The 21,540-nt window shown below is 42.3% G+C and overlaps 1 protein-coding gene across 4 annotated transcripts in view; it reads right to left on the bottom strand.

Moving 5' to 3' along the window:
• Positions 1–21,540, bottom strand: part of GPCPD1 (glycerophosphocholine phosphodiesterase 1) — a 111,628-nt gene that overhangs the window by 16,708 nt on the left and 73,380 nt on the right. For all 4 annotated transcript variants that reach the window (XM_063918604.1, XM_063918605.1, XM_063918602.1 and 1 more), the window contains exons 8-19: positions 20,712–20,955; positions 18,597–18,759; positions 17,652–17,784; positions 16,272–16,326; positions 13,494–13,586; positions 10,577–10,654; positions 9,321–9,360; positions 7,930–7,988; positions 5,306–5,371; positions 3,490–3,626; positions 2,608–2,743; positions 1,282–1,442 (exon numbers count right to left, since the gene is read on the bottom strand). In XM_063918604.1, the coding sequence (XP_063774674.1) occupies positions 1,282–1,442; positions 2,608–2,743; positions 3,490–3,626; positions 5,306–5,371; positions 7,930–7,988; positions 9,321–9,360; positions 10,577–10,654; positions 13,494–13,586; positions 16,272–16,326; positions 17,652–17,784; positions 18,597–18,759; positions 20,712–20,955 (1,365 nt within the window). The remainder of the gene's footprint in view (positions 1–1,281; positions 1,443–2,607; positions 2,744–3,489; positions 3,627–5,305; positions 5,372–7,929; positions 7,989–9,320; positions 9,361–10,576; positions 10,655–13,493; positions 13,587–16,271; positions 16,327–17,651; positions 17,785–18,596; positions 18,760–20,711; positions 20,956–21,540) is intronic.

The following is a 21,540-nucleotide window of genomic DNA, read 5'->3' as shown; positions in this document are numbered from 1 at the left end:
GCAAGAATGGCTCCAAAAGACCTTAGTGACTATGAAATAAGGATAGTTTTTGGAGCTCACTTAATAGGCGCTTCAGTGCCCAAGACAGCGGAGACTGCTGACATGTCACAAGCAATGGTGTCATTGGGGTCTTCTAAGCGCCAAAGAAAATCTCAGAGGATCAGTGGAACTTATTCTAGGTGACCAATGGTAACCCTGAAAACTGTGGGTTACTAACGGACTGTTGTTTCTATGCAAATAACTGGTTAACAAATAAGCACCTTTCTGTCCCCCAGCTTATCAATCATACCTTGTCCCTAATCAATGAATTTATTCATCGCTCAACTTCCTCCTCATGTAATCCCTCAATTCACGAAAAAAAGCTTAGCAAATACTGGAAATATATTAAATGCAGGGCTGACAAGACATTGAGCCGGCCTGGGTACTGGTGTGCATCCTGGTGTTAATTTCTATGGTGTGGCCACGAGGTGCTATCACACACTGGGGAACCCCCAGGCTTCTGCAGAGGCCAGGACAATTTGTACCTGCCTGTCCTCTAGGTGTCGCAGGCTAAATGCACAAGGGTACAGCATTCCTTGTACTATTCAAATAAACATCAAGAATAATTTCTACAGCTTTCAAGTACAAAGTGTCAACCATATATTTGCATCTCTCGCTCTCTATAATAAAAAAAATATATATATAAAAGCCCTCACTCACTGACTGGCTGATCACTAATTCTACTTCCTGATGTGTTCTACTTCCCAATATGACATCATGACATAATTACCGATGCGCGGCTTACGTTGCGTGAATGAGAAACTCACTGACTCATCACTAAATCTCTCCCCGATATGTTAGGAAGATGAAATTCAACATAGGTATTCTGCAGGTGGAAAAATAGGAAAACTACGTAATAAGAATTTTAATAAACCTCCCCTAAGGGGATGAAAGGGGGTTGACATAATTACGTCATTGTGTCTTGTGTTGCATGAACGATAACGCACAAATGGACAATCGGATCAAAATTTGGATTGCACCTCCAGTGTGCAGAACTTAATTAACTACAAAAATGGTCCTGTCCCTTTTTACCGTATCTGTTACGGGTGCTCCTCAGGTAACGCTAAGAACCATGGATTAATATTTTCTTACATTAAGAAGTCTCAAATTTACAGCTCTATAGATTTACCAAATTTATAACACTCATTTATATTTACAACCGTGAAAATCAGAATCTCCTGTGCGAAGAACGGGTAGAACAGCTAGCTAAAGTAATAAACATGTTAATGTATAGAACATTACCTGTCATAGATCAGACCATCAATGCCATATTCCCTTAAGAGCTTGCGGTTCTCCGGGTCATTGGTGTCTTCCCCCCAGCAAAATACAACTAAGCCCTTAGATTTAGCTTCTTGTATATAGTGCGGGTTTTTCAGAAGGTCTTCTGTGTGGACATTTATTCCCTGTTTAAACATAAGAAAATAAATTGATACAAATAAAATATTTATTTCTGACCTGTTCCAATTAAAAAATATCGGGTTTTTTTTGCTGAAAAAAAATTAATAATAGGCCAAAAACTTGGGCACCCAGGAGAAGAGAGGTGTCTTGTTGTAAAGAAAATACTTGTTAAAACTAAGTAAGTAAATGAGAGCAATACTGGCCCAATACTGGAAGAGTTCTGACCCTCCCCTCCTATCAAAACTTATCTTATCTTTTTTGAAGTTGCTTTTTTTTGGGGGGGAGGGGGGGGGGGGAGATTTCGGTCTCCAGTAGCCCTAATCCCCAGCTTTCCTTTCTTTTCAGTTTCATAATCAATTTTACATTTGGAGATGGGTTTAAAGTTTTCCTTTTGTTAGCAATGTTGCTATTCCAAGGCGTTTGGGTACACAATTTTTGTCTTCCCACTTCCATTTCTGTCAATTAGTTCAGGTCCTTAAAGTTTTCGTCCAAACCCATCCAGTTGAAGGCTCAGAACAGCCTCCCCAGGTCAAAGTTTTGCCCAGCGTACACCAATTGAAGTTCTAACCGAGGCCCCAACCACCTAGTATATGTTTTTGGAGCCAATGTTACCACTCTGTGAAGTTTTCGTCCAAACCCATCCAGTTGAAGGCTCAGAACAGGCTCCCAAGGTCAAAGTTCTGCCCAGCGTAGACCAATGGAAGGTCCGACTGGGACACTAAACCCCCTAACACCTGGCCAGGATCCATCAGGACCAACTTGAGCTGGATTCAAACCCAACCAAACAGACCAATAAATTTTATATATAAGATATGTTTTTTTTTTTATTATGAAAAATGGGCCCTCACTGGTCTTTTTATACAGTCTTACTTTATACAAAAGGGCAGATTCAATTACGCGCAGATGCTGCCAAAATGGATCCACGTGCTATCTACAGAAGGCATCTTCCAAACATTGCTAACGTGTCTGTCTGTGTGTCAGGTAAAAAACTGTCAAACGACCCGTGAGTGCCCATATGGTTTAATACCTCTGTTGAGTATAAGTTATGGAGCAACTGGACATTAAGATATCCTTTCTATAATGGAGTCTTCCTTTTGGTGTGTATACGCCTGTGTGACTATAAGCTTCCATGCCTAAATGCCTGCGCGTCTGCCACACAGTGACACTTACCAGAATATTTTCAAACTGAGCAAAACTGACTGCAATAGGAGTTGACCGAGACCTGAGATCCATGAGTTCAGGATATATATCAGATTGCCCTTGTGTCAGAAAAAGTATGGGGTATCTGTTTTGTTTGAGTCGGACCCTAGGAAGAAAGAAAAAGATATACAATCCCTTACATTTACAAAGAATAAATCTTGCTCCCGTTACAATGTGAACTTTATTTATCATCATTACCTGGAAACTTCACTCACTTGGGTCTAGTACCCACTAGCATTCGATTTGCACCTGTGAGGTCATTGCAGGTCAATGCAGTTAGGGCCTGATTCAGATGTGGTTGGAGGTGCTATCACTGCTGCACATAGAAGAAGCAGTGATAGCACTAATATGGTAATGTAGCATGAGGCGTCACACCTCCTGCTGCATTACTGATCCGGACTGCATCCAAGGACGCAGTATTGGCTCTTCCCCGGCACGATCGGATGCCTTGCGGTACCCATGGGGATGCGCAATCCGCCTGTCGCAGAGGCCAGGAAATCTCTGTGCAAGGGCGGAGATTCCCTCGCCCTAAATGGCGGAGGCACGCCTCTGTTTTCACAAATAGAAGCCGTTGCCACCCCCCTTTTTGCCCCCAAACGGCATAAGACTGCCAATCACAGAGTTTGATGTCGTCCCTGTGTCCTGTGTCACAGGACCTATTTGCGCACGTGCAGAATGGGTACTGCGTATGCACAAAGTACTGAACATCTGTACTTTGCGCATCAGGGCTCAAGAACAACCGGACCTGAATGAGGTCCATAATGTAAATTGAATTGAGCAGGCAGTAGAAAACTGCAATGTTCCCATGCATGATGTACACTGCAAATAGCCAGGTATATGCCATTTACTTACATTGTGCAAATATCTGCGTCAAATGAAGAGAATACAATCCGTCTGTGGCTGGGGTTTTCCAGGACAGTTTTTAAAATGATATCCAGATAGGTGTTCATATCAAAGTAAGTAGACAAATTGCCATCCCATTTACCACTCTATAAACAGACAAACCAAATGTTAAATTATATGTAATATTATATATATAAAAACAGAGTTAAGTTGGGTAGAAATAATTATGTATAAAAAAGCATCAATTAGGATGCTTTTTTATGACCTGCACATGAATAATTTCATCACATTACAAATGGCCAATGAGATTTAACTACCAGAAACCACTCATTGATAGAGAAATATAAAAAGCCATTCTATTGGTGTCTCCCCCTGGTGAGGAAGCACATTCTAGTATGGAATGTGGTCAGGATTGTGGAAATATACCTAGAGAATACAAACATCGGGTAGCTGATATCTGCCATTGAGACATCCACTGGGCCCAGGGTTTCAGTAGGACGTGGCCTAATCCCAGATGCATGGTCATGCCCCCTCCTCATAAAAATAGATGCAATATACTATGTGCTGTACCTCGTGCTGCAAAGCAGGGCCCTCTGCAGCTGGTCTAGGCCCCAAAGGGTCCCTCCAACATGCCCGGGCGATTAGTACCTGTCCTCTACTCTCAGCCCTTGAGATCTGTGCCAGTACAGTAATGGCAGAGGACTGCTCACAGGTTCAGAATATAGACATGTCAGCAGAAATTGGCATGTCGACCATCTATTTTGTATTGACAAGCTGACTATACTAAAGCTTAAAACCGTGGGGGGGGGGGGGGGGAAGATATGAACGTTCTCGTTCATTAATGAACGAGATTTAGTTCATATCGCTCAGTGTGTAGGCACCAACGATGAATAATGCACGGCCCAGCGGTCGTTCATTGTTGATTTACCGCCGTTTTTCAATGTAAACCAATTTGGACGATAACGATCATCATGTAGGGCGCTTTATGCAGTCATTCAGCTTGGATTGCTATATTCCAAAAACGCAAATGGGACAATTATCGGAAGGCTGCGTGTACCCAAAAGGCGCACTGCGATCGCCATGTGATCGCAAACTCAGTGAAATGCAATTGCAGAGTGATTGACCGGAAGTAACCATTCGTGGGTGTTAACATGGCGTTTGTGGGGACTGTTTGGTGCCTGTCCCTGGTCTCCACCATCATACCCCAATGTCATCCCTGTGGATGTCTATAGACTTTGATGGATGTTTTCGGGGGCGTGTATCGGACATCAGCTGTGATCGCTTGCAAATAAAAAACATGGTGCCGATGCGACTGCATCCACATTATTCAGAGTAGGCATTATTCAGTGTCAACCGCAACTGTGGATGATACTCTGTTTCTGCATATGGATCGCACTTCTGCCACTGTATACGCAGAGTTGCGACCGCATCGGTATCGGTCTTAACATTTCTGGGAGGCACTTCACATGCGATTTTTCGCAGTAACAGTTTTGAAACCATTGCAATTTCAGCCTCCATAACGATGCTGAATCTCCCCCTTAGTGCTACAAGTAGTTCATTAACTTTCCTAGCTACACTGAATACCAGATACTCCTGTGTTCGTACTACTAGGGAAAGCCGCGACACTTTTTATTTTTTACTAATAAATTTTCTTTTAAATTCAACTTTCATGGAAAATACAAAATACACGTCAATCACAGAAACTACGTTTAAAAGCATCAAACTTATTTTTATGGGTGAATTTTTGACAAGCTGAATAAAAAAAAAAAAGAAGAGGAAAAAAAAAAAAATAAATAGTAAGAAACAAAAAGGGACTTTTACTAACCTTCTCTTGACAGATCCACTTGATTTCAATATTGAATCCAACATCATCAGGGACATAGTCCAACACCTGTGTAGAAACAAACACTAACCATTGGGACACTTGCGTCAGAAGAATAAGAAAAAAATAAAACTAAAAGAACACACACACACTCTATTTACATTGATACAAAATCAATAGACAACATTAAATATAGCGATGAAAGAAATACCACTTTAAAAAAAACTGTACTGTTCTAGGTCTCTTGAATGCACGGATGCAACATTTATTCTCCTCAAATGCAAATATATGTAAAACTCTAGGAAAGGATTATAACCTCCACGTTTAGAGACTTTATAACAGGAAAAGAATGGGGCCCCCATTTATCAAGCCTTGGAGCATGATAAATAGCATGGTGATAAAGTACCAGCCATTCAGCTCCTAACTGCCGAGGCTTGATAAATTTGGGCCTGGGTCCCATAGGGGGTAGCTGCTGTTCTCCATTCACTTGGGAGAGGATCCAGCATCCCTTCCCTGTAATACAATTGGTGGAGTATAGTTACCTGGCTCCTTGGGGGTGTGCCCTTCTCGAGATACAAATATTAAGGACTGGGCAAGCACATTGTAATTTAAAAAAATATTTTTATTTTCAAAATTTCCTTAAACAAATCAATAATTGCAAAGGGCCATAAATGTCCTGACAGAAACCTGGGCAGATTACAGCATTATTCCACTCAGTTTTTTGTATTTACTTCCTCTGCCCTTGAACCTGAGGAGCGGTGACATAACGAGGATGCTCTGTTAGCAGGAAATGCCGCTATGCCAACCAGCTTGTCAAGCCAATTTAAGGCATTTTCATGCACAGTTTATTCCTCAGAGAATACAGTAATGGGGCTTTTCATTTAAGAGTTTAAAAAAGATAAACCCTATGTTAAAAACGCAGTTATCCGAAAAAGATATGTTATTTTACATTAAATCAACCTGAGCTCTCTTTTTAGCATTTGAAGTAAAACTTTAACGTCTGACCATACATTGCAGGTTTTGGTGGCACAGGACACAGGTGCCTGAATTTAGGCAATATATGTTTATTTGATTAAAATGCCGTTTGGAGGTATTATGCCGTGCCTTAGCCATATCTGGGAAAGATTAGTCTGCGGAACATGGCATACCACAGTTCTACTGACCGTTCTGCATGTGTAATAACCTACAGTATTATGTGTCCGGATAAACTGAAAACCAACTAATAAAAAGCCCAGAATGTGCTCTCCGGTAATACTGTACAAGGGGTGATTTCCCCCCTATTATTATTTGTTTTCAAGTAGAAAAGTTAAGATTCTTGATTACCGTGGTTAGTCTGGTGAAATCGGGATAAGAGTAAATGTGAAACGGGAAAACGTGTGCTGTGAGAAGCTAGGTTGCTGGTATCTAGTTACTTTGCAGGCGGAAATCAGCCCCAATTCGCACAACATTGCTCAGAACTCTATGAGGTGGCAAGCACTTGTGTGAATCTGGGGCGCTGGTGTGCGAGTGGTGCCATCGCCCAAGGTGCAGCACCGCCGCTGTCTGCATTTGGCTTGGTTATAAACTGCCTGGAATGGGACCCTGCAGCGCCGTACTTCTGTGTGCCAGCAGCTGGCCCTACGGGTGTGACATCACGATGACAGGTGTTTGCCAGGAAGGGGTGGCCAAGGGTGCAAAACTACCCCGCACGGATTCCAGCATCAGTATCAGCACATTATACTTGTTTTATTTCAGGAGACTTTGAATTTTCAGAAATTAGCATTAACTTATTTCTACCTACACAGCAAAGACAATCTGACTGCAATGGCTAAAAAAAGCGTTTTGTTTTTCATTTTAACTGCAAGAAATTTAATTAAAAAGCAAAAAAAAAAAAAAGTGTGCGTTTTTCGGACCACTGTTCAAAAACAAAAAAAATCCTTTGAGGTTCTTTCTTTGCCATTAATCTACCTCTGCAAAACAGCAGAAAGCCAGAAACTGCACATAAGGTTTTTCTAGGTGTTTAAACAAAGCACATAAAATGTGAGGGAATATGGTGAAACAGGACTACAGCGACAGCCATTTTGCTACCGGGATACGGTCATTAGGTCAACAGTCATTAGGTCGTCATGTACTAGGCCGACAGGTCAAAAGGCCAACATGAGTTTTTCACATTTTTCTCTTCATTTTTTGGATTTTTTCATACTTAACGATCCACGTGGACTACAATTGGAACGGCAACCTTTCGACACGGTGCACTAATTGGGGTTCCCCAAGACTTTACGAAGAAAAAGACACCAAAAACAGCCCAAAACCTCATGTCGACATTTTCACCTGTCGACCTATTGACTGTCGACCTAAGTTGGGTCAACCCAACGACCCATACCCGTGCTACCCCTCCCCCAGTACTTGTCGCTCCTTGTCTGTGGTTTTACGGCTAGCTGTGTACTCCTGTGATTACTGTTGTGCAGTGTATTTATGCTGTTCACTGTATTTGTATTTAGTCCTACCAATTGTACTGCCATGTAAACCTTGTAGCGCCATACAAATGACAGCATGGTAAGAACACTGAAATGTATCTGAACATCTACGCGCAGTTATACTGTACTTGCACAGCACGTTGGAACAGATTTGAGGAACATATGTTTTACCATTTGCAGGGAAGGAAACGGCTGGCTGTCTAACACAGAACACTCCTCATCAATAGAGTCTGCAGAGGTAAAGAAAAATTGGAGATCATTACAGGTGTTGAGCACAAAATATAGTAATGTAACGGAATATATTGATCCCACGTACAGATAACATTAACCAAACACAGAAAGAAACATGGGGTTAACTAAAATGATAGGAAAACCATAGACACACTCCTGCGGAAATATTATCAGGACAATTAATCCTTTCACAGCCAAGGAATATGCTCAGGGCTAAGCAAAGACCTCCTTGCCTAGCACTTATGCTGGGATCAGGAACCATATCAAACGCACACGGAGGATCATTCAGGTGCGGTCCCAAAGCGGCTATTGGGGGTTATTCAGATTTGTTAGCAAACCAAAAGAACACACTATGGGGTCTATTCAATGACTGCTGGATCCTCTCCGTCGGAGAGGATCTGACAGTTCAGCATTCAATTAGCGGGCAATTCCGACAGGTTTTGCCCATTTTCGACTATGCTGATCCCACTATTTTGGAAGTCGAATCAGCATTGTCGAAAACGGGCCAGAATCCTGTCTGAATTGGCCGCTAATTAGACAAAAACGTGGATCCATGGCTAATCCATTGATCCGCGTGGTTTTCGACAAGAGCCGGTTTTTCCGACTATCAGAAAAACCGGCACCAATTGAATAGACCCCTATGGGTAAAACTATTTGCACTGCAGGTGGGGCAGATAAAACATGTGTAGAGAGAGTTAGATTTGTGTGGGTTATATTGTTTCTGTGCAGGGTAAATACAGTTTACTTTAACACTGCAATTTAGATTTCAGTTTGAACACACCACACCCAAATCTAACTTTCTGTACTTGTTACATCTGCCCCACGTCAGAGACATTGGGGGTCATTCCGATCCAATCACTTGCTGCAGTTTATCGCAGCGCAGCGATCGGGTCGGAATTGCGCATGCGCAAGCGCTGCAGTGTGTTCAGTAGCGATTGCCTCTGCCTGATTGACAGGCAGAAGCGGTCGCAGGGCGGGAAGGGGCTGGACAGCTGCGTTAAGCCGCTGTTTAGGGGGCGTGGTCCGGCCAACGCAGGCGTGGCTGGACCATTGAGGGGGGGAGGGGGGGGGGGTAGAGAGTGGTGGCTATGTGACGTCTCACGCAGCCGCTGAGGCCAGTAGCAGCGACGATCAACTCCCGGGCAGCCGCAGGAGCTGCGCTGGCCGGGAGTTACTCCGCAAATACAAAAGCATCGCCGATGTGCGACAGGTCTCCACCTTGGGAATAAAAACAAAAACTAACTACTATGGTCCCTGACCTAGACTTCCTCAGACCTTTACAATCCATCACGAACAATATACGTTACATTTCCTTTCGTGTTGCTACGTACCAAAATGATCTTTTAGCGTCAGTGCAGTCACGTGTGCCAGCTGGGAAGAAAACATAAGGAATTGTTACTGTGTGGTACAGAAATTTACTGGTGTGTATATCAGGCTTTTGTAATATCAGTCTGGTAAACAGTGACACAGACATTGGGTGGTATTCAAATGCTATATCATGCCCAATCAGCTTTCTAAAGTGCTCCCCGTTATCGCACATATCACGCCCATAGTAATCAGGTTTAGCTGTGTAAAGGGTTAGGGTGCCCCGGTACCACGGGGGGTAGCGAGCTGAAATAACGATACCACGCCCGTCATCAGAAACAGAACGGGTCTGGAAGTTGGTGAAAAAAATTTGAATACTGCCCAATAGTGAGTGTGAACAAGTGACATTATTGTGGCACTGATCCTTCGCTGAAGGGCAGAGTTTCTCTCCCAAATTACTTACCGTATATACTCGAGTATAAGTTGACCCGAAAATAAGCCGAGGCACCTAATTTTACCACAAAAACCTGGGAAAACTTATTGACTCGAGTATAAGCCTAGGGTGGGAAATGCAGCTCTAGCCGTACACAGCCCTCACACTGCCAGATATGCCCACTCAGCGCCAGATATGCCCCCTCACAGTGCCAGATATGCCCCCCCCCCCGCCCAAGTGCCAAATATGCTCCCCCAGTGCCAGTTACTTACCTTCCATCGCTCCCGCGCTGTCTTGTGAAAGAGGGACATGGAGGACACAGCGCGCGCCTCTCCTGTGTCCCTCCTGCGTCTCCGGCGGGTCTGTTAAATGAAGTGACGGTTCGTGAGTCAGAGCTCACGAACGGGTACTTCCTTTAATAGACCCGCCGCTGCCGCCAGAGATGCAGGAGGGACACAGGAGAGACGCGCGCTGTGCCCTCAGTGTCCCTTGCACTGACTCGAGTATAAGCAGAGGGGGCTTTTTCAGCACACAAAAAAAAAAAGTGCTGAAAAAGTCGGCTTATACTCTAGTATATACGGTACATCAAACTATCTGTTAAGGATTTCACAGATCAATTGGGGCTGTAGATTACTAGCCTTTGGTAGCAATCAGCAGACCGTTTCTAGTAAACTGATGAGTCTTTCAAGATTGGTGGAGCTGTATTTGCTGAAAATGATCTGCAGATCACTGAAAAATATCTGTAACGTATGGGAGCAGACTGACGGATTGGGGAATTTTGAAACCTGGAAAAAAAAAAATCTCAGAATCTGCAAATTGTGTTTTTGTGATTGCCAGAAACTTAATTACCTTCAACAGCTGAAGCTGGTCATAGGATAGCTCCTTCACAGGGATCTCAAACAGCTCCACAGACGTAGCATTCGCTTTCTACAATGAAGGAATCCATTATTTTCGTGAACACGGTTCTGATAAATGCTTCGCTTTAAAATGCGGTAGCATTCTTCAGTGGGAAATGCATCTTATTATTCCTGATAAGCAGCACTGGACTGTTCAAGCAAAAGTCCATTATCTATTTAATAATGTACATTGTAATGTTAATCACGCCAGTGTTACAGAAGAGATATGTAAATACCCACTTGAATACGACTTTTACAATCTTGCATTGACAACGCTGCTGTTACAATTAATGATATATTTTACAAAAGTATCATGCGCTGTATCAGGCCAATATGGACAATCTGGTCCATATTAACATGCAGTGCTATGGAGCCGGGTGATGGGGGGGGGGGGTGAGTGAAGAAACTTCACCCCCGCTGCCGGGGCGGCCGTCGTCCGTCAGGAACCTCGCCCAGCAATCGGCAGGTGTGTAGGGCCCATTAGTGATTGATTAATGAAGCTATACATTTGTCTCGCTTTTAATTTTAAGTGAAGTCAATAAAGAATATTTTTAAACGGACACCTTTCAGAATTATTAGTAGTTATAGCTTTTAAGAAATCAGAGATTAGAAATGATTTTCTTTTGTAATGTGAATTGGGTACTTGAGCAACAGATACTAGAAATATGTATGTGTATAACAGGATCTGCATATAATTGTATTAATATGACCTATGTCCTCTACAATTCCTCATAATCCTTTTCTAAAACATGAGAGCACTTGACAGTATACTATAACTGGAAGAGCCCCTAATGAAATCACCCGGAATGTTTTTCTTCCTTTTATCCTCCGTATTATCTCAGTGTATTCCCATTTTTCCCAAACTGCCCTCTGAAACCCTTGTTTCTGTTAAGCTCTAAAGCTGAAAACTGGGACCAATACACCAAACATTCGGGTTCATTACGCTAGTTTTCCCTTTCACTGACTGCGTTGTGACCGTTTCTACATACACATATCCCTTTTGCACGATATAGCACATTTTCATATGGATATAGGTGGTCATTCAGAGGTGATCGCTTGCTAGCAGTTTTTAGCAGCCGTGCAAACGTTATGCCGCCGCCCACTTTGAGTGTATTTTAGCTTAGCAGAAGTGTGAACGAATGTATCGCAGAGCGGCTACAAAGTTTTTTTGTGCAGTTTCAGAGTAGCTCAAAACCTACTCAGCGCTTGCGATCACTTCAGACTGTTAAGTTCCTGTTTTGACGTCACAAACACGCCCTGCGTTCGGTCAGCCACGCCTGCATTTTTCCTTGCACGCCTGCGTTTTTTCAAACACTCCCTGAAAACGGTCAGTTGACACCCAGAAACGCCCACTACATGTCAATCACTCTGCAGCCACCAGTGTGACTGAAATGCTTCGCTAGACCCTATGCAAAACTACATTGTTCGTTGTTCCCGTACGACGCGCGTGCGCATTGCGCCGCATACGCAGAACTGCCGTTTTTTAGCCTTATCGCTGCGAACAAATGCAGCTAGCGATCAACTCGGAATGACCACCATAGTGTACTAGATACTTAGGATTAGGTTTTTATGTTGCAAAGAAATTGGTATAAAGTCACAGATTGGTTGTGCCCTTTGTTTTCTATTTTTATACTTTTTCCTCAATTCTGCATCTTGGTGCACGATGTATGCTGCATGTAACTACACCGGGTCGGCCATGGAATCATCCCATTGGACGTGGAGCACATCCAATAAACAACGGCTGGGAACGACAGATTGTGCTGTACAAAAAATACCAGACCTGGCCCACCTGTGGCTCTCCAGCTGTTGTGAAACTAAAAGTCCCAGCATGTCCTGCCACCAACCAACTGGTAAAGCATGCTGGGACTTTTAGTTCCCCAAAAGCTGGAGAGCTACAGGTGTATGGTGTGTACAATCTCTTGTACAGTGTGTACCTAGCTGTAATTTGCATGCAGTGTACTAGGTACTTAGGATTAGTGTTTTGGCGAGGCTAAGGGTGGTATCCTATTATCTGCAGTATATTCCAGCAGTTAATTGATCACCCCTGGGGTTATACAATTTACCCCATAAACCAGCATTTATCGGAGATTATGCTGCAGAATACCTGATAACCAGACCCAGGAGACCTGCTTTTCAAACGATAACACATGGGTCTGTGGACTTACCACGAATCCGTGTTATTGGAAAATAACGGGTCATTTACTGCACGGTAACAACGGGCTATAATTGAATAGCCCGATAGTACCATCAAGCTAAAAAGCCTGTTTATACTGTGTGGTTAATTATCGCACGTAATAGGATACCGGTCTAAGGGGTCTATTCAATTAGTGACGGTATTTCCGACAGTCGGAAATACCGACACTTAACAGGAATAGGTCGAATTTGCATTCGACCTATTCAATGCAAGTGCCGATTTTCTGACTCTCGGAAAAAACGGCAACGGTGGAAAACCACGGGTTTTGTGGAATTCGCGGCCAATTCAGACAGGATTTTGGCCCGTTTTCGACAATGGTGATCAGACTTCAAAAAAAGTCGGATCAGCATTGTCGAGAAACAGGCAAAACCTGTTGGAAATTGCCCGAGAATTAAATACTGCACCGTCGGAGAATATCCGACATGCATTAAATACCCCATAAGTAGCAAAGTCTGTGACGCGCTAAAAGGGGCTTTTTTGGCACAATTGGAAAACAGGTATAAGTGAATGGTCAAATATTCTCTTTAAAGTGCAGCAGGATTTGCATGCGCTACATAAATAAATGTGGACACATCTATTCCACTGTATTCTATGTGTATTGGATCATTTTTGTTAAATAAAGTAAAAAAATAAAATTAAAAAACATTTGGCACTGCATAAATACAATATACAATACCTTTTTCATAGATATACAGCAGGTCAGGTCATGATAGATAACTGGAACAAGATCTTTGGAAAGATGGACATCAAACTCGACAAATGCTGCCCCCTGGGGGAATAAGTACATACATCATTATGTTGCTGCAACAAATCACCGCAACGTTACAAATAAAACATAATAAAGCAGCAAACTATATGCATTATGAAGAGCAAAAATAAATGAAAACTGCAGCAGATGCTATCAAAGAAGTAATACAGAGAAGTATAGTGTGGGTATCACGGTATATAGCAAATACGTTTCCACTGCTGCTAAAACCCGGGTTATTGTCATAATAACCCTTTTCTACTGAGCAGCTTCTGGGTTAACACAGATACAGCGACTTGGGAATCCAACCCGGGTACCTTGCAGGGTTGGTCCCAGGTCGTGGTGCAGTGTAAACGGGTAACCTGGGTCGATGCAACCTGGCACCTGTTAACAGGATAGGGAGAGCTGGATCTAGGAGAGGCGTTCATCTCCAAGTGCTGGCACTGGTCACATGTGCAGTGACAACACCGAACTGGCAGTAAGCCGGGTCCAGCAGCCACTCTAAAAGGGTCATCACCCGGGTTGCACCCAGGTTGGACCCATATACAAAATCATAGATGCGACCCGGTATTTTAGCGTAAAAGAGGTATTAGAGACATAGAAATAACCTGCTCTTACACGCTAAGCCACTGGTAATAGGAAACAAGATGACCCCTACTCTGGTGTTTAGGATTAGATCCCTCCACAATTTAGCATTCCCTTTTGGTTTGTACCTGAATGTTTTGGGGAAAAACTAGAACTGTCTTATATTGTCATATATATCATGTCATCTGTCTGTCGCCCCTTCCCACTAGACTGTTAGCTTGTCAGAGCAGGACCTTCTTTCCTCTTGATGTCAAAGCCCTCTTCTCAACACATTTTACTCGCAGCTCTCTCCTACTCAGCGACCATCTTTACCCACTTTTTCTCCTGTTGGTAAAGGCACATCTCCATCAATGGCCGCCAGCCCCAAGTAGTACGATGATTACTCCCTCGCTACTTACATCTTAGCTGTATTATGTTTTGAGAATTGTGGTGCTCTTTGTCACCAGTACTCTATTTTTGTTATTTATTTACTGTAATACTAAGTTTTGTCTCCCTGTACTGTACTGTCCTTTGTACGGCGCTGCAAAACACTTGTGGCGCCTTATAAATAAAATTTAATAATAATAATAATAATAATAATAATATTGAACGAAGCCATCAAAAAGTTTGCAAAACAAAATAATAAAAAAGCAAAGCACGAGTCAAAAATGAGAACAGAGAGCACATTCAGCATTACACTAAATCAGTAATTAGGCAGGTTTGCCAAAACCCATTAAAAAGCATATAAAAAAAATAAAAATGTGCTGACTGAAATAGAACGTGGAGAAAAACTCTGCAAGTGATTAGTCAGACGGCTAGCAGTACTTCCAGGCAGCAATGACTCTACAAGCACAAATAGGCCTCAATACATTAGCATTACACAAACAACTATACATTCTTTGCAGACCCACAAAGTGGTCTCTATAGATTGTAAGACTGCGAGCAGGGCCCTCCTACCTCTAGGACTCTGTTGTTACACAGTCTTGTTTTATACTGTTGTTTCGGTTTTGTTTTATGGAATTTGCTGCTCTATATAAGAAACGGTTAATGATAATCATCCCAGGCCCTGTGCATTCAGATGCATGCTTGCACACAAGGAGAAGGGCCTTTACTAGCATTAGCATCAGGGCGGATTAATGCTGGTGGGGGCCCAGAGGCAAGGGAGTTGTGGGGGTCCCAAGTAGTAAAAAGTGCACATGAACAGACAGACACACACGGCCCATGTCACGGAGCACCAGCAAGCCACAGCAGCGCACACTCGCGTTACTGTCCCGCAGGATTACATGTTGCGGTGGGGCTCACTGGAGACGGACGAGACGACCTCCAACGCGGGCATCATTAATGAATAGCTCGGCCGCCGGAGGAGTACTGTTGCAGTGCACTTCAAACACCTGTATGAGGGGGGCCCCTAATGTATGGGGGGCCCCGGGACGACCACCTATGTCACCCCTTCCATAATCGGGCCGATTTGTACACAATTGCAGGCACCACTACAGCAGAAGACACTAAAGTGGTGCTAAGCGTGGGAAAGCCTCTGCCATATTTCCTACAGTTCAGCATGTTTCAGACACAATTTGACAGCACGAACATTCAGGCAAAAATAAAAGCGGTGCAGTTATCATAGAAACCTGCACAATTCATTTCTTCCAATGTAGCCTGCTCTCTTTTTATCTATCTGGATGCATATTTAATAGAAATACCATGTACCAGGACCGATGTATACAATTTTATCAATTGGGATTTCTACATGTGCTCTAGAACAGTCCAGGTATTCAATTCCAAAAAGGTACCCATGCTCCCTTGTCCAATAAAGCAGAACATATAAGTTTTCCCACATGAACAGCCATAGCTATCTGAGATTAGCATTGATTGTCAGAGAGGAATTGTTTCACTGCTTAATTGGCTGGCCTACATACAACTGAACAGAATCTGTGACACTGTATAACCATATGGATGTATAGATACAGTACATTTTATTGCTAAATCCACATGCCTGGAAATCAGCTCACTACCATTCAAGCACACAAAATACATACATGTGGCTGTACTGTAACAATGTAAGGTAGACTATTACAAATATATATATATATATTTTTTTACTTTTTTTTTTTATTATTAATTACACACACACACAGAGAAACTTACGTGGTTGGCAGCGCTTTTTAGTGAAGCCACAGAGTTTTCACGAATTTTAGCCATTCTGTCAAATGAAATATTGTAAGTTAGAAAAAATGAACAAGAATAAAAAAAAAAGTGCACAGTTCTACAAAACAGAAAAAGGTTACAAAAACTAGTGGAAATGACTATACCAGTGGTTTCCAAACTTTTTAGAATCACGTCGCTCTAGAGTATCCGTTTATTTCACGGCGCCCCTATGCCAAAAGTATCTTATTGAGAAATTAAACAAAACATTAAGAAAACTGTGTTTATATGTCATCCTTAGGGTCAGTTATGTGGTGAGGGACAGGATTCGCTTCTGGTTTGTCCACATATGTTGTGACTGGAAGCCACAAGCACTGGTTTTGCCTATTCCAGAGGTTCCCAAACTGTGTGCCGTGGCTCCCTGGGGTGCCTCGGGACACTTGCAGGGGTGCCCTTGGTTGGTGGTCCTGGACCAATTCAAATTATTCATGGTCAATATAATAGGAAAAACCAGTGCTGGTGGCTGCCAGTCATAAAATATGTGGCCAAACAGAAGCAAATCTTGTCCCTCACCACACAAATGACCCTAAGGATGACATATAAACGCGATCTACTTAATGTAATATTTCTTTCTAAAATTTCTCAATAAGAAATTTTTGGCCTAGGGGTGCCGTGAAAAAAATTCTGATATTCTAGGGTACCTTGATTCAAAAAAGTTTGGAAACCACTGGCCTATTCCATTGAATTGGTCCTGGATTACCAACCCAGGATACCCCTGCAAGTGCCCTGAGGCATCCCAGGCCAGGGTGCCAAGACACACAATTTGGGAACCACTGGACTATAGGATAGAGAACATATTAACATTTATGAAATAATATGAATTAATTAGGGAAGAGGTTGAATCCATATACAGGTCATAATAAACACACATCATAGCCAATGTTCTGTACATTTACCTCTTGTTTTACCAAGCCAGTAACTAATAATCTAAGCTTATAATAATTACTCTTCATACATTAAACCTACACAGACCTTTTCGTGCCTGACTGCATGCAGGAGATGCCCCAAAATAACCCAACAATGTGACCGAAATAGCAATGAACTGAAAAAGCCTTCATCTTAAATATACAACACGAACAGCAGGGCGATTAAACCTCAGTTATTTTGGGCCGATTGCTGACGAACCTTTCAGTGCTTTTCCTTAGTGTAACCAAGGAGGCACAGAACACCATGGAGAGGAAAGAGAACTAATTGAAAAACATTTTCCATCTTAAATGGTTTTCTAAAAATGATATTCTCCGAATACTGTAATACAGAACGGAACATTTTGTTTTCTCTTTCTATAAACATTTAGGCATAGTAACTGTACTATTATAAACTCACTTTGCAGCTGTGGTTGAATTACCGGCGCCTCTATGTCCAACATCAAGTGAGGTCCGTGGCTTCCAGTACTTGCAGAAAGAGCTGGCCATGTCGCATGAAAATCCTCGGATTGGCTTTATAAGAATAAAATCAACTGCACAGAGAAATGGGGTATGACATACGTGTCAGGATAATAGGCTTTCAGGAAAACTTGAAAATCGACTTCATAACAAATAATGATTTAATGCTACCAGCATGTCAGGCCAAACTCTGCTTCAAGATCACAGCTCTAGTAGGAACCCTCGAGCTCTCAGATAATGGGATAAGTTGGACGGCATTGCTCACTATAGAGGTAGAGGGGACTTTTGGGGTACATGTAATACACATTTAAGCTGTAGGCAGCCGCGAGTCTTCAGTAATTTAGCTGCTAGATTTATAAGCAGTGATCATTTAAGAAAAGCAAAACTAAAACCTTTCAAATGAATCTCGCTTTAAGTCCAGCGGCTAAATCATCTAAATTGTGTGGCTGCCCACAACACGCGGGAGTCCAAAACTGGACAACACCTTCAGCCCCAGATAATAGATGTCTTTACTATCACCTAGCCTTTTGCAAGAGAACCTAAAAGTTTCTTCTGCGGCCCAGCCCTCTGTATACATTTATGCCTGGCATGTGGACTCATAGCCCTACATAACACAAAGAAAAGCCTGAGAATAATTAACTAGCTATTCCTGTAAGTCTGAATTTGTTGGAACATTATGCGACAAGCTGTTTCTTCTTCCAAAATAGCAATTATGTCACACTGTAGAACCGAGTGGGATTGTGTGTTTCGTTGGCTCATCGTTGCGTAGGCTGGTGGTGTGAAATTGCTTTTTTTTTAATCCATCATTTCCCACGGAAAACATGCCCAGAAAATAAAACAGGCTTGTATGTTTTGTTTCATAGGGAAAAAGAAAATAGAAGCATACCTCTAACTTTCCCAAGGGTTTGTCTGGCATTCCTGCTCATAATGGGGAGTGTGATAACGCCGTTGCTCTTCCCAGTCTCCGTGATGGTGGAGGACAGGAGACAAGCTATGCCCACGTGTCCTGGGAGTGCGTCCCCCTGTACCACCGCCTCACTGAGGTCTTCCTACAGGTACAGAAACCAGGAACAACATTATAAGCCAGCAGGAGAGAATAAAATAAATAAATGTACCACTTTATATGAAGTGAACCCCAGCTTACCATGTGTATACTACAAAACCACAGATCATACATGTACACCACTATATATTCTTGACTCATTCATTAAATATTATAAATAAATAAAAAATGGTGGAAAACACAAGTTGCTTTAAACGACAATCCAACTCATATTTTGTAAATGAAATAGGAAGCAATGTACAAACACAATAATATTCCAACTCGAAAACTTCCTGTAACTTTAACAGTGAAGCAATAGAAGAGGCTCAAGTACAAAAGACTTCTATGTCTAAGAACGCCATATACAATAACGTCATTTCCTGCTTATGGAAATTTACTATACTGCACTTTTTGAGTTTGAGATGCTCTTCTACAATAACGGAGAGTTTGAATTAGAACTAAATTTGGCCAAAATATATTCAACGCTGGTTAAAAACCCAATGGCGCAACTTTCTCTTATTCAATGAGAAATCCAGGTTAAGTTACTGCGGGCTTCAATGGTAGTTAAAGCATATTTTAGCTCGCAGCTCCAGACTAAGTGAAAAATATGAGTAAAAAAAAAAATCCTTAATGTAAATAAAATAAAACCGTGCAGTACCCCGCGGGTCACCCCTCCCAATGAATAATAATCTATTTATTAAATAAGACAATATGGCCAATAAAGACGTAATTTTGTCTAAAGAGCAGAAAAATTGGTTAAATGATGTGGGACATGTATGTTGAGCTGCAATTGCTAAGGTACATGTTGAGGTGTTCTATTGATGGAAAATATTTTTTTAGGAATTGCAAATGGGAGTTATGGGGTTTTACACTCTCAATCACTATAGAGCAACGGTTCTCAAACGCGTTCAAGGCATCCCAACAGTCCAGGTTTTAGGTATCTCCATGGCTCAGCACAGATTGTTAAATCAAATTGACTAAGGTAAAAATTAAGTCACCTGTGGCCAAGCATGGATAAACTTAAAACCTGGACCGTTGGGGTGCCTTGGGGACCACGTTTGAGAACCTCTCACTACAGAGACTTTAATTTACCACTAAACGAACTAAACTTTTATTTGCGGAAATAAACTTGTTGGCTAATCATTTTTACATAATTTATAATAGTTTGACACCATATCCTGCAGCTGCGGCTAACTGAATCTTCGCCTAAGTGTTGCTATATAACAGGCATAAAGAGAATTGCATCTAACATCCACAAAAGTGAATTATATGTTGCAAATGGGTCAATGAGAAATTGGAACATTTTCAAGCACAAACCATTAAGACCTATAATTATTTGAAAAACAGGAAAAGTTGGCAACTATGTAAAATAGGTCCTGCCTACATGGAATTTTACAGTATGTATGGTTGTGCACAGCTGGACACAAAGAACATGCGCAGATGGGGTGGAATTCTTTTGGCGCCTCATTTTGCTAAATCTGCAGCGACTCCCATCATGAACTCAAGTCGAATTGAGATGGGACGCAGAGTAGGAGAAGGGGGGCGAGCCGCGGGGGGCCAGCGGGGGACAGCCGGTGGGCATGCAGGGGAGTTCAGCGCTACAGTAGCGCTGCAGCAGTATGTCACTCAGCCGCCCGACCTCACGGCAGTGTCCACCCGGCTCCAGCAAGCGTGCTGGAGCCGGGTGGAAGCTCATGTCGGACTGAGATGGTCGAAAAGGGGGCCAAAACCTCTCGGTTTTGGCCCCATTTTCAACACAAGCACGTGGATCGGCAGCTATTCCGCCGATCCACGTGCTTTTCGACAAGTCGAATGCCTCGGCATGTCGAAAAGCATTGAATAGGTCGAATCACGTTTCGGCCTTAAAAAGTCTAAAACTGCCGTCTTTTTGACAGACGGCAGTTTTCGACACCAATTGATTATACCCCATAGTCTGTACAGAGCATCATAAACCCTTACTTCAAAAAAGTCAAACAGTAGCTCCAAATTTTCTGGCTCCATGGTGTGTATACTGAATTCAGTCCATCGGTCAGGCTGGAGAGCATAGCCACATTCTGGCTGCGAATGCCGACACTTATATTCTGTGTTGCTTATTAGCGAGATGTCAAAACTGCTAGCCATCTTTAGGAGAAAACCAGGTGGCGTTTTATCTGGTTCTTCATCTTCGCCGTCTTCTTCAAAGCCTTCCAATGTCAGTTTCACCCTGTCCGCACAAGCACATGTACTGTAAGCTCATGACAAATCTGTGATTATACAACATAAACTGCTGCGGTACAACATACTACACTATCTACCTATGGATTTCCACTCTTCAATACAATGTATAAAATCATGCAGCAATCAACTACATCTTGTTCTTCTAACAGCACATCAAATCTACTATTAAAATACACATATTTAGATTTTACTGCTTAAAAGCAAAAATCTCTCCCTTGTGCTGTAAGATAATATTGCGTACTAACAAAAAAAATCCTTTCTAAAAAATAAAAATCTTAATTTTTCCTGCATGCAATCTTTCCATTTCTACAATACAGCCACTTGAATGGTCTTTTAAAGTTTCTTTTTAGTAAAATGTTTGAAGACTATGTAAAGTAGGCCCGGCCAACCTGTGGCTCTCCAGCTGTTGGGACACAACACATCCCAGCATGCCCTGCCACACTTTTGCTATTAGGCAATTGTAAAACTGTGGCAGAGCATGCTGGGATGTGTAGTGTCACAACAGCTTGAGAGCCACAGGCTGGGCGAGGTTACTTGTGATTTGACAATTTTTAAAATATGAATGGCATAT

Source organism: Pseudophryne corroboree, chromosome 4 (genome assembly GCF_028390025.1).
Source record: "Pseudophryne corroboree isolate aPseCor3 chromosome 4, aPseCor3.hap2, whole genome shotgun sequence".
NCBI lineage: Eukaryota > Metazoa > Chordata > Amphibia > Anura > Myobatrachidae > Pseudophryne > Pseudophryne corroboree.
Note: the sequence above shows the minus strand (reverse complement) of the source record. Positions and strands in the feature narration are given on the sequence as shown.